At 37.7% G+C, this 14,421-nt stretch overlaps 1 protein-coding gene across 6 annotated transcripts in view; it reads left to right on the forward strand.

The window, feature by feature from the left end:
• LOC105476745 (EF-hand calcium binding domain 5) overlaps positions 1-14,421 on the forward strand; it is a 177,873-nt gene that overhangs the window by 64,405 nt on the left and 99,047 nt on the right. For all 6 annotated transcript variants that reach the window (XR_011615568.1, XM_011732934.3, XM_011732922.3 and 3 more), the window contains 2 exons: positions 5,182-5,230; positions 8,771-8,841. Coding sequence is in view for 5 of the 6 variants with exons in the window: in XM_011732934.3 (XP_011731236.2) it covers positions 5,182-5,230; positions 8,771-8,841 (120 nt within the window). In the remaining variant the exon portion in view is untranslated. The remainder of the gene's footprint in view (positions 1-5,181; positions 5,231-8,770; positions 8,842-14,421) is intronic.

Genomic DNA, 14,421 nt, shown 5'->3' on the forward strand with positions numbered 1-14,421 from the left:
AATGCTTTCTCTTAAGTGTATACGGATTTGGAAATACTTTTTCATTAGATACAATGCTAAGCATATTTTCAGTTTAAAGTGAATGATTAAAAATAGATCAGGGAAGACAAGTCACAGACTGGGAGAAAATATTAGCAGAAGGCATATCTGGTTGGGTGTGGTGGCTCACACCTATAATCCCAGGACTTTTGGAGGCCGAAGTGGGAGGATTGCTTGAGGCCAGGAATTTGAGACCAGCCTAGCTAACATAGGGAGACCCGGTTTTGACAAAAAAAATTTAAAAATTATCCAGGCTGTGGTTCCAGCTTCTCAGGTGGCTGAGGTGGGAGGATTGCTTGAGTCCAGGAGGTCGAAGCTGCACTGAGCCATGATCATGCCACTGCACTCCAGCCTGGGGAACAGAAAGAGACCCTGTCTCTTAAAAACAAAACAACAACAACAACAAAATATATCTAGATATGTGATATATATGATATATATATATATATCTCTCACATATATATGTCACGTATATATATCTGATAAATGACTGTTATCCAGAATATACAAAGAACTCTTAAAGGCTGAACAATAAGAAAACAAACAGCCTGGTTCACAAAAGAAAGTGTACATATGGCAAATCTTATTTGAAAGCATATGAAAAGATGCCAGACATCACATGTCATTAGGGAAATGCAAATTAAAACTTCAATGAGATACCGCACACACCATTTAGAATGGTCGAAATCCAAAACACTGGCAACTCCAAATGCTGGTAAGAATGTGAAGCAGCAATAATTCTCATTCTTTGCTGATGGGAATGCAAAATGGTACAGACTCTTTGACAGACAGTTTGGCAGTTTCTTAAACATACTCTTAAAAGACAAATACTGAATTATTCCACTTATACGAGGTATCTAAAGTAGTCACATTCATAGAAACAGAATGTAGAATGGTGGTTGCCAGGGACTTGGAGGAGGGGAAGGGGAGTTATTTAATTCAGGGGTCCCCAACCCCTTGTGGCCTGGTAGGAGGTGGGCCATATAGCAGGATGCGAGTGGCAGTCAAGCAAGCAAGGAAAGCTTCATCTGTATTTGCAGTCACTCCTCATCACTCTCATTACCACTTGAGCTCCACCTTCTGTCAAATCAGTGGCTGCATTAGATTCTCATAGGAGCACAATAGGAACCCTATTGTGAAATGTGCACGCGAGGATCTGGATTTCATGCTCCTTATGAGAATCTAATGGCTGATGATCTGTCACTATTTTCCATCACCCCCAGATGGGACCATCTAATTGCAGGAAAACTAGCTCAGGACTCCCACTGATTCTACATTGTGGTGAGCCATATAATGGCTCATAATCTATAATGTAATAATAATAGAAACAAAGTACACAATAAATGTAATGCGCTTGAATCATCCCGAAACCATCCTCCCCCAACCCCTGGGTCTGTGGAAAAAATGTCTTCCACAAAACCAGTCCCTTGTGCTAAAAACAATGGGGACTGCTGGTTTAATGGATATAGAGTTTCAAGTTTGCAAAATGAAAAACTTCTGGCTGGGCGCAGTAGCTCACGCCTATAATCCCAGCATTCTGGAGGCTGAGGCAGGAGGATTGCTTGAACCCAGGAGATCAAGACCAGCCTGGGCAATATAGTGGGACCCTGTCTCTACAAAAAATTTTAAAAATTACCTGGACATGATGGCATACGCCTATAGTCCCAGCTACTTGGGGGCTGAGGCAGGAGATAACTTGAGTCCTGAAGTTTGAGCCTGCAGTGAGCTATGATGGTGCCACTGCACTCCAGCCTGGGTAACAGAGACCCTGTCTAAAAAAAGAGACAGAGAGAGAGAGAGAGAGAAAGAAAGAGAGAGAAAGAGAAAGAAAGAAAGAGAGAAAGAGAGAGAGAGAGACAGAGAAAGGGAAGGAAGGAAGGAAGGAAGGAAGGAAGGAAGGAAGGAAGGAAGGAAGGAAGGAAGGAAGGAAGAGAGAGAGAAAGAAAGAAAGAAAGAGAAAGAAAGAGAGAAAAACTTCTGGAGATTTGTGACTATGTTTACACATATATACATACACTTAAGAATGGTTAAGTTGGTAAATTTTATGTTATGTGTTTTTTACCACACATAAACTAAACTAAACACACTCTTAACCTATGATCCAGCAATTGCTCTCCTTAGTATTTACCCAAATAAATTGAAAACTTATATGTACACAGAAACCTGCACGCAGATGTTTATAGTAGCCGTATTCATAATATCCAAAACCAGAAAGCAACTAAGAAACCCTTTACTGGAGGAATAGATAATAATGTGGTGCATCTATACAGTGGAATATTATTCAGTCCTAAAAAGAAATGATCTATCAAGCCATGAAAAAGCAAGGAGAAACCATCAATGCGTATTACTAAGTAAAAGAAGCCAATCTGAAAAGGCTACATGCCGTATGATCCTAACTATTTGAAATTCTAGAAAAGACACAATCAGAAAGATAGTAAAAAGATCAGTGGTTGCCAGGAATGAGGGGAGGGAGGGATTTTTAGCGGAGTGAAATAATTCTGTATAATGCTATAATGGTGGATATATGTGATTATACTTTGTCAAAGCCCATACCAAGAGAGACCCCTATTATAAACTATGGACTTTGGGCGATAATGACATGTCAATGTAGCTTTATTGACTGTAATAAATGTGCCACTGTGGTGCAGGATATTAATAATAGTACATAGCTGTGTATGTGTATAGTATATGTGTGTGAGCTCTTTGTACTTTCCGCTCAATTTTGCTGTGCACTTAAAACTTCTCTAAAATATAAAATGTTTTTAAAAATGGACCAAGAAGAACTCGGAAATTTCATTTTTAGTAATTGAAGAACGAGAAAGTATAGAGGATTCTTCGGATGGCCAAAGTGCTTGCCAAAAGTGCCTTAGCTCCATCGTGCCGTGTCTGAGAGTTGCTAGAAATATCCCCTGGAGGGGGCAAAATGGGGTCACTGTCAGCATCCCAGTCCTAATCACACAAAAGGTTGGGAATCATTGAGAATATATGTGTAAAATAACTTTATATACCCTTCAGTATTCTAAGAGGAGACTTCAAAAAGTATGTGGAAAAATTGAATTAAAAGATAATAAAAAATATAAACTTTATATCTCAACATAAGCTCCATCGGGCTGGGCGCCATGGTTCAGGCCTGTAAACCCAGCACTTTGGGAGGCTGAGGCAGGAGGATCGCTTGTGCCCATGAGCGCGAGACCAGCCTGGCCAACATGGTGAAACCCTGTCTCAAATATTAGCTTGGTGCAGAAGTAATTGTGGTTTTTGCCATTACTTTTTAAATGGCAAATAAATAAATAAAAAGAGGCCCCATCAAGTTTAAGGCACTTGTAAGTGATGATACCAGCCATTTAGTCCATCCCTAAAGAGCTGAGGGTTCTCAGAATTTAATCATTTCAATGCAGTCTTTTTTTCATTATTAACTGATGAAAAATAGGTGTCCTTTAATGATTTTTTTTAAGATTAGAAAATAAAAAATCAGAAGGAGCTAAATCAGGACTATAAGGTGGATGCCTAATGATTTCTCATTGAAACTCTCACAACATTGTTCTTGTTTTGTTAGTGGAGATGGGTGTTGCTATTTTGTCCAGGTTGGCACAAACTCACAGTTCTTCTACCTTAGCCTCCTGAGTAGCTGGGACTACAGGTGTGTGCCACTGTGCCCAGCTTGCCCTTGTTTGATGAGAAGAATGAGCAAGAGCATTGTTATGGTGGAGAAGGACTCTCTGGTGAAGCTTTCCCAGACGTTTTTTTTGCTAAAGCTTTAGCTAGCCTTTCTCAGAACACTCTCATAGTAAACAGATGTTATTGTTCTTTGGTCTTCCAGAAAGTTAATTAGCAAAATGCCTTGAGCATCCCCAAAACTATTGCCATGACTTTTGCTCTTGATCAGTCTGCTTTTGCTTTGACAGGACCTCTTCCACCTCTTGGTAACCAGCCATTGCTTTGATTGTGCTTTGTCTTCAGGATCATACTGGTAAAGCCATGTTTCATCTCCTGTTACAATTCTTGGAAGAAATGCTTCAGGATCTTCATCCCACTTGTTTAAAATTTCCATTTGAAGCTCTGCTCTTGTCTGCATCTGGTCTGGGTGCAATGGTTTTGGCACCCACGGACTGGAAATTCTTTCAACTTTAATTTTTCAGTCAGAATTGTGTAAGCAGAGCCAATTGAGATGTCTATGTGTTGGCTATTGCTCCTGCTGTTAACTTTTAGTCCTCTTCAATAAGGTCATGAGCAAGATGATTTTTTTTTCTTGCAAATTGTTGTGGATAGTCTGCGCTATGGGCTTTATCTTCAACATCATTTCATCCTTTCTTATTTTTTTTTTTTTTTTTTTTGTTTTTTTTGTTTTTTTTTTGAGACGGAGTCTCGCTCTGTCGCCCAGGCTGGAGTGCAGTGGCTGGATCTCAGCTCACTGCAAGCTCCGCCTCCCGGGTTCACGCCATTCTCCTGCCTCAGCCTCCCGAGTAGCTGGGACTACAGGCGCCCGCCACCTCGCCCGGCTAGTTTTTTGTATTTTTTTTAGTAGAGACGGGGTTTCACCGTGTTAGCCAGGATGGTCTCGATCTCCTGACCTCGTGATCCGCCCGTCTCGGCCTCCCAAAGTGCTGGGATTACAGGCTTGAGCCACCGCGCCCGGCCTCATCCTTTCTTAAAATGAACTATCCATTTGTAAACTGCTGATTTCTTTGGAGCATCGTCCCCATAAACACTTCATAAAACACCAGTGATTTCAGCATTTTTCCCGCCAAGCTTCACCATAAATTTAATGTTTTTGCTTCAATTTTAGCAGAATTCATGTTGCTCTGATAGGGGCTCTTTTCGAACTGATGTCTTATCCTTTTTAGTTCTTCAAGCTAGATCTTGTTCAGACATAACAAGTTTCAACAAGTTTATTTTGGTGCAAAAAAAAAAAAATTGAAATCCATGCATATTTTTTTCATAATACACATTTTCCATGAACTTTTTGAAGACCCCCTTGTAGAAAGTACATGTGACTTACTACTATTTCTGTCCTTGGGTTGGAAAGATCACCCAATACTAAAATAGAAAGACTATAGATGGTTTTTAGTCTAAAATAACAAATATGTGGTAACTGAGGAGTGGCATATGGTTTCTTTCTTTTTTTCCTCTTTTGATTTGCAGATTCAGAATGTTCTTCATGAATTCTTTCAAAATCCAGATTTCAAGCTAGGTAAGTCTGCCTATTACTCTGATATTTTTATTTTTATTTCTTTTTTGGGTGGGGGACACTGAATTCAGATGAAGAGTCAACATGAGACAGATGTAATTCAAAGCTCTTGTAGGTGCAATTAGCCTCTTCCATGCTGTCCAGATAGAGAATGTATAAAAGCAGAAACGCAATCTGTGATTCTCAGCCCTTTTAGTCTGGTGTCCATTTTATTACCAGTACTCTGCAATACTCTTTTATTATCCTATGACATTCCTAGAAAATATTCCTTACATACACAGAATTGTAAAAGAAAGATAAGATGTCATACTGTGATATAAAGGAGAAATATAAGGAAAGGCATAAGAAAATTGTATGCACTGGTTGCAGTGGCTCATGCTAAGATTTACCAGAGTTGAACATTGCCTCTGTAAACTCCTTAGTTTGAATTTCCTTGACTCTACCCACTCATATCCTATACCTTACCTATAACCCTCCTGGAGTCATTCTCTGTTTCTCAAATGTTGTTTCTTGAGTTCCCTTTCCATGTTACATAAATTTCCCTGGATAATCTCATCCAGTTCTGTTACTATATATACTAGGCTTAAGACTTCTTCAGAGGCCAGGCATAGAGGCTCATGCCTGTAATCCCATCACTGTGGGAGGCCGAGGTGGGCAATCATTTGAGGTCAGGAGTTTGAGACCAGCCTGGCCAACATAGTGAAAGCCTGTCTCTACTAAAATACAAAAATTAGCCGGGTATGGTGGCGGGCGTCTGTAATCTCAGCTACTCGAGAGGCTGAGGCAGGAGAATCACTTGAACCCAGGAGGTGGAGGTTGCAGTGAGCCGAGATCATGCCACTGCACTGCAGCCTGGGTGACAGAGCGAGACTCCTTCTAAAAAAAAATAAAAGAAAAGAAAGAAAATTATATGCACTGTGTTTCAATATATAAATGCTTTGTTATAACTTCACTATAAGACATGATAATCAGACATTTCTACCTACTTATAATGTACCTTTAGATATAAGAAAAGTAAAATTATATACGGTTGACCATTTTATTTGTATTTGACATTTTGGAATAGGGCAAAATGAATATATATACATAGAATTCCCAGAAATGCAGACTGATACAAGTGTGTTGTATTACAATTCAGATACAATTTATGTTACTCCCTATTACACAATTTCTGAAACCGCAAACAACTCTAGGTAAAGTTCCAGAATTAAACAAAGTATATAATTCTCCCTCAAATTTTCATAGAAGTTACATTTTTGGAAAATTCCACAGCAAAATTATATTCTGCATTCATATGTAAAATAGAACTGGGTTCTAGGTTCAAAATTATTATAAGCAGGTTTTTCATCTACTCGAATGTCCTGCAGGAGGGGGAAAGTCTTTATTGTGCAGAAATTACAGGAGTTCTGCCTCTGCTCCTATTCCTCATCATTGTGGCAATAAAAACTCACCCAAAAATTTCCACCATGCTGCCTGGGAGGAAGGGAGGACAGCACCACCCCTATGGAGATTCACAGATTTTGATGCTTTTGTTTTCAGAAAGATTTCCCTATATGAAATTAGGTGGAAAAAAAAAAACAAAAAAAACAAAAAAAAACCCTCACCTGTCCCATAGAAACTAGAGTTTGGGTCCTGAGATTTACATAATTTATATCCAATAGATTTTTTTCCCAATTGATTATTTGACTACTTTTGTTACATTGACAACAATACATTGTCTGAAGTCTGCTGTCACTTTTAAAAATAAAATATGCTTCCCATCTTCCTGATCACTGATCTCCAAGCATGATTTGGGCCTTACTGACAACCTTTTCTCCTTCTACCTGTTCTCACATTTTCCAAAAAACATAATTCTTCAGTCAGCTCATCCTTTACTCTTGTTTCAAAAAATCATTGAAATAACTTCATTTATTTTCAAATGAGGCTACAGAAGGAGTGAGTTAAGAGAACTCAGTGTGGGATCCTGATAAAATTACAGAAATTCCAGAGCATTCCAATTGACAGTGATTGTTTCTTCTCTCACCTCCTATACTACAGTATTTATTTTCTCTACTATTCATTTGGTCAATAGTCATTGAGCCCTCACTTAGTTCCAGATACTGTAATGAGTTAGAGAATGCAAAGAGGACTGACAAGACATGTTTCCTGCCCTTAAGTTGCTCAAACTCCAGTCAGAGACAGACATATATACTTAATAGCAATTGTTACTGCTAGAAACCAGTCTGGTTTGCATAATCATCTGGAGCTTGGGGGAAGGTCTGGGATGGAAATGTCAGCTTCTAATGCATAAGCTCATATGAAAATGTATATAGTCCTCCTATGGCCATAATAACTGATATCTCATAATTAGCACTTACCAAATTCAAGAGTGATTGAAAAATCTTTTCTATGCCCTTGTGCCAACCCATGATAGGCAGGAAGAATTACTATTAGAAGTAGGAGAGGAAGCCAGTGTATAGTTCTTTCATCATAAGCTTTCACACAATTTATGAATTTTTCTCTTAGTATGGTCAATAATGATTACATAAGTTGTTGTATCAAATGAAGGTTTAAAAATCTGTATTTGAACTAACTGTCACATTCTTCATTATTGATCACTCTAATTTATGAAACTCTTCTCTTGTTTTTTTGTGATATCATTCTCTTGATTTCTTTCTTCTATTTTTGATCACCTTTTAGTGTTTTTGTTTCTTGACTCTTCTTTTGCTTGCACCTTAACTTTTGTTTTCCAGAGTTTCCTTTTAGGCTTTCTTATCACTATACACACTATACACATTCTCTGGGTTTTCTTATTCAAGTCCATGGCTGCAGCTGATGACTCCCAATCTATATACACATTGCAAACTTTCCCTGAGCCCCAGGTCCTATTTGAAAAAAAGCTACTATGAGTGGTAAATGAAAAAGCAAGTTGCACATCAAAATGATCATATTTATAAACAGAAAGACAAAAGGTACACGTGTGCATATATATGCATTTATATACATACAGAAATGCATAGAAAGGTTGCTGGAAGGATGATAAACTGCTGACAGTGGTTACATCTGGGGCAGAGAGGAGTGAGAGTGCTGATGGGAGGTAGCCAAAAAGGAAGATATTCATGTTTTGTTGCTTATATTTTTGTATTATTTGAATTAGAACATTTTTATGCATTATTTAATTTAAGAAACATTAAAGACAAAATAAAGTTTTTAAAAAGAAAGCTTGCAGAAGTGTTTTGTTTTAGGTCCTGCTAGTGTAAACCAACACAGATGTTTTTATAGCCTTTTATACTATTGATGTGCATATTTATTTCTGCTTTATATCAATCTAGATATTAAAAATATAGACTTTTAAAAAATATTTGGTTTGCTTGTTAAGCCAGGAAAAGTAAAAATTTTGTAGTATTTGGTATGTTACCCAGCTATATGTAGTTCACTTTATTGTAGTTATGGATAGACATTAGCTAATACATAATTTTATGCTCTTTTAAAGCACTATAGTATAAATATCAAACATATATTACAACCAAACTAACTAGCAAATAATCTTCATTCCATAAATAGGATCACACTGCGAACAATTGGATATTACTGACTCAACAGAACCAAGATTGAACAAAATGGAATTTACAGAAGTAAGAAGTTACATTATTTAATATTTGAATTGAATTATTTTGCCAGTTTCAATTTTCTGTTGGTGGCTGTCACACATGATTAAATTAGTATTAAATGAACACACAAAACTTATTTTATACATTCTAAAATATGTACTTTAAAATATTTCAACTCCTCTGAAATGAGGTTATATTTTACAATTTCTTTCAATCAGTATCACGCATGATGTGAGAGTATAAAATACTACCACTGACGTCTTCTGGTAAGATCAAGAAAAACCAGCATCTTATATTCAGTGAAATCTGCTTATTCAAACAATAATGAGATCTAAAACTTACAAAAACTTTCCTATGGGCCAGGCATCATACATGAACTTGGTGAACCCTCTCAGTAACCCTTTCCTCCACTTTTACAGATGAAGACACCAAGATGTAGGAAGGTTAAATAACTTGCACACTGTTTCACAATTAGTAAAACCGGGGAAATTTGTATTCAGTCAGTTTTGTTTCAAAGTCTACATAATATTGCATATGAAAAAGTATGATTCTATTGTAATGGAATAAGTGAAATAAGCAATTTAATGGTACCAGAGTCCTAAGTCTTCCACAGCTTACTTGTATATTTTTTCATGTTTCTCCATTTCCCCTTGTTTTTCTCTGATGAGTTCCAGAGTCAAGGTAACTTTCTGTTTCTCTTTTCATATACCTTTGCATTACTGAAGGTGAAGATTATGCACTATATACAGTTTCAAAGTTCTATATGAGGTATCTCTGGAATTCTTTTTTAAATGACTATTGTATAGGTAAGAATTTGGCAAATTCTACCTGAGTTATGTTCTAACTGTGTTTTCTTAGATTCTGTGTTTGTCTATTTGTCATCCATTACTCACAAGGCCAAACTAATGGCCAGAGTTGTTTATATCTCCCCTGTGATCCAGAACCCATACTATGAACCACCTCCTTACTAATTCTCACACACTGAGCTAATATTTCTCCTGCTCTAAGTCAACCCAGGACCAGGTACCAGACAACCAGAGATAGCCCTTGTGCCTCAGAGTCTGCCAGAATTATTCAAACCAGCCAATCCTCAACTGGTTAGCCTGTTGTGGCTTGCATTTCTGGAAACTCCAGTAAGGATTCTGGCTTAGGCTGTCCCTTTGCTCCTTTCTGTTCTGCCTCTTGACCCAAACCTGGTGCTTTCCCTGTGGTCCTGCATGGTGTGGCATGCTTCCTTCACTTGGAAGTCTTAAGTACTAAAAATCTTCTTTCAGTGGCATTAGCCTCTCCATGTCATCGTTCATTTACCTCCATGAATTAAAATTCCACAGATACAAATGAGACAAGCTACTGGAAGAAAAATACACAGAGTAACAAATGATGGTATTAAAATGGTTCATGAAAAGTCAAAGCTTTATCTCTTTAATACAGAAATAAACATAACTTACATTTCTTTGCAAGGGACTGCCTATTTGCAAGGGACGTGCCTATTTGTCTTATATTAGTTTCCCTAAAAGTGGGCAAGTTAGAACATTTTCCTATTTTTTTCGTTATAAAAGTAGGCCAGATGCGGTGGCTTATGCCAATGACTAGGGAGGCTGAGGCAAGAGGATTGCTTATGACCAGGAGTTTGGGACCAACCTGGGCAACACAGTGAGACCCTCATGTCTAAAAAAAATTATAAAATATATTAATCTTATGATATGTGAATTATATCTCCATAAAAGGTAATATAGGTTCATTATAGAAATTTAAAGACATAAAAGTGTAAAGAAGTAAAAAATTTTAAATCCACAATTTACCACCAATAAAATCCACTGCTAACACTACATTTTTTTGTATAATAATAATAGCTAACACTTTTTACCCCTTTTTATGTGCCATATTGTGTACTGAGGTTATTACATGCACTTTCTTGTGTAATCGTTACAACTGAGTTATTATTATCTTCATTTTGCAAATGAGACCTAAAAAGATTGAACACCTTCCTTGAGATCACACAGCATGTAAGTGACAAAGCTGGACCAGACCCAGGTCAGCCTGACTTCAAAGCTCATCGTGGTCTTGACCCTTGTGCTTTACAGTGTCTGTTATATTCATAGTGAGACATGTAAGGTTTCAGTTTTAATTTTGTGGGTTTTCCATATAGATTTTTGGTTATGCCTAATATATTGTATATCCTACTTTTTTCACTTAATATCATCTCTTGATCATTTCTCTATGTCAATAAATATTCTTTAAAACATGTTTAAAAAATTTTTTATTTTGAAATAATTATAGATTTACAATAAGTTGCAAAGATAGTACAGAGAGGTCCCATATACCCTTCATCCAGTTTCCCCAAAGGTTATATTTTCCATGACTTTAGTATAATATCAAAACCAGGAAATTAATGTTGATATAATGTGTGTGTATAGTGTTATGTTACTTTAGCACATATAGATTTCTGTTACCATCACCAAAATTAAGATACAAAACTATTTCAGTACCACAAAGGTCTACTGGGGTCTACTGGTAATGACATTTTGGCAGTTCAGGGGAAATGTAGAAACCTTACCTTCCTTTAAGTCATTTTGCACTTTGCCACTTATAACATCATTGCCTTAAATATTTCTCATATATACATCACGTCAGGCACTGTTACACTTTGCTTCAACTGTTAAACATCATTTAAAAAACTCAAGATGAGAAGAAAACTCTGTTGTATTTACCTGTGTTTTTTGCTTTTTTCATTGTTCTTCCTTCCCGATGTTTCAAGATTCCTTCTTTTATGCATTCTATTTAGAGAATTTCCTCTAGCCATTCTTTTAGAGCAGATCTACAGATGAGACAAATTCTAGTAGTTTTACATTGTCTAAGAATCCCTTTATTTTTCCTTTATTCCTGAATGATAATTTCACTGGATATAGAATTCTTGATTGAAAGTTCTTTTATTTTAGCCCTTGAAAATGTTCTATCATTTCCTTCTGATCTCCATAGATGAAAAATCTACTTCATTCAAATTAGTTTTCCTCAATAGGTAAAGTATTATTTTTCTCTTGTGGTTTGTTTTTAGTGTTCTGAACTCTGAAGACATGAATGTTAGATCTTTTATTGTAATCCCACATGTTGCTGAGGCTCTGAGATTCTGTTATTTCTTTTTTCCTCTTTTTTTTTTTTTTTTTTTTTGGTCTGTTTTTCCCTCTGTTGTTCAGACTGGGTAAATTCTACTGTTCTGTCTTCAAGTCCATTGATTCCTTTCTCTGTCTTCACGCTGATGCTAAGCCCATACCTTGAGCTTTTTATTTCAGTAGTTTTTATTGTTGTCGTTGTTCTTCTTTTTGGGACAGGGTCTTGCTCTGTTACCCAGGCTGGAGTGCAGTGGCATGATCACGGCTCACTGCAGCTTCAACCTCCCAGGCCCAAGCCATCCTCCCACTTTAGCCTCCCAAGTAGCTGGGACCACAGTCATGCACCACCATATCAGGCTAAATTTTATTTCTGTAGAAACAGGGTCTCCCTATGTTGCCCAGGCTAGTCTCAAACTCCTGAGCTCAAGAGATCCTCTCACTTCAGCCTCCCAAAGTGCTGGGATTACAGGCGTGAGACACTGTGCCCAGCCTTGTTGTTGTTTTTTTAAGAAATGTGGTTTTGGGGAGGGGAGAAAAAGAAAAAAAAAAAAAAAAAAGAGATGTGATTCTCCCACCTCAGCCTCCTGAGTTGTATTTTTCAAAATTTTCATTTTTTCTTAATGTCTTTTATTTCTTTGCTGAGACTTTTAAGTTTTTAATTTATTGTAAGCATGTTCATAATTGCTTGTTGAATTATTTTTATAGTGGCTGCTTTAAAATCCTTCTCAGATAATTCCAACAGCTGCGTCATCTCAGTGTTGGCATCTGCTGATTAAATTTTCTCATTCAAGTTGAGATTTTCCTAATTCCTCATACAATATGTGATCTTTTATTTTGTCTTAGACATTTTGGTTATAATGCTATTGATGCAGGACTTTTTGCTCCTTAGTTCAGCTAAAATCTAGGTTCTTGTCTCACAACCAGGAAAATGAGGCACGCAGACACATTGAAGGGTGAAGATGGATTTATTAGGTGAAAAGAAAGCTCTCCACAAAGAAAAAGAGGGTCCATCCAACAGGTTATCACCTCACAGACTGAATACCAGGTCACCACACGGGAGCCAAAGAGGCCTGGCTTCTCCTCTTGCATAAGGCCTGAATTCTTGGTGGCTCTGCCCCATTCTCCCGATGCATATATGGGCCCCCAATCTGTTGCAGGCATGCCCAGGCAAGACCCTGTGCAAGGTTTCCTTAGCTCATCCTGCATCTATCACTATGAGACTTGGGATCTTACTTCCATCTTCTTTTAAAAAGCTTCCTCTGATACCATGCTGGTGGAAGAAGGGGAGGGCCACCTCTCTACTGCCAGGTGGGCATAAAGATCCAAGTTCCCCATTCAATCTCCATTGCAATTTCAGAGGCAGGGGCAAGGTGCCTTGTTATTGCTCAGTGGAGGCGAAAGTTTTTGATTTCTCCAAACGTTAGATAACAATTTAGTTTTAGTTTAGTGTTGTGAAACCTCAGCCTGAGTTTCGTCTGGTCTGTTGGGCCTGGTTCAGGAGCTTAGTCCGAAACAACTGCCTTCTATAATTTTTATTCAATAACCCTCACCAGATACTAACTCTGTGGGCACTTTTTTTTTTTTTTGAGATGGAGTCTTGCTCTGTCACCCAGGCTGGAGTGCAGTGGTGCGATCTTGGCTCACTGCAACCTCCACCTCCCAGGTTCAAGTGATTCTCTTGCCTCAGCCTCCTGAGTAGCTGGGATTAGAGGAGTGTGCCACCACTCCTGGCTAATTTTTTTTTTTTTGTATTTTTAGTAGAGACAAGGTTTCACCATGTTGGTCAGGGTGGTATTGAACTCCTGACCTCATGATCTGCCCGCCTCGGCCTCCCAAAGTGCTGGGATTACAGGCGTGAGCCACTGTGCTCGGCCTTTTTGGGCACCTTGATTTGGACTTTCCAACCTCCAGAGCTGTAAGAAAATAAATCTCTGTTGTTTAAGTCACCCAGTCTATGCTATTTTGTTATTGCCGCCTGAGCTAAGACACAGTTTCAGTGTTAGATTCCCAGAAATGGCACAAATATGTCAAAGAATAAATATTTGAGGTTTTAGTATCTGTTTGTCAAATTGTATTCTTGGTTATACTGATTTATTCTCCTCAGCAATGCGTGATGGCTCTCAAGGCACCGTATTGTCAACAACAGTAGGTATTATTGAGTATGAGAAATCTCTGTGGTGAGGCCAAGTCAGGATTGCATGAGTCCAGGAGTTCAAGGTGGCAATGAGGTATAATCAAGCCACTACACTCCAGCCTGGATGACAAAGCCAGACCTTGTCTCAAAAAAATAAAAGTAATTTGGTGGCATTTTGTTTTTTAACTTATCTTTGCAATTTCTGGTGAGATTAAAAATTATGTAATTTAGAAATTTCTTCTTATGTAAATTATGCATTCAGATCCTTTGGCCATCTAACCTGATGTTTATTTTTTCTTATGGAGTTGTAAATGTTCATTATATATTAAAGGCATTATTATTTATGATCACAAATTGCAT

The sequence above is a fragment of the Macaca nemestrina genome, chromosome 17, assembly GCF_043159975.1.
Source record: "Macaca nemestrina isolate mMacNem1 chromosome 17, mMacNem.hap1, whole genome shotgun sequence".
In the NCBI taxonomy this organism is placed as follows: Eukaryota; Metazoa; Chordata; class Mammalia; order Primates; family Cercopithecidae; genus Macaca; species Macaca nemestrina.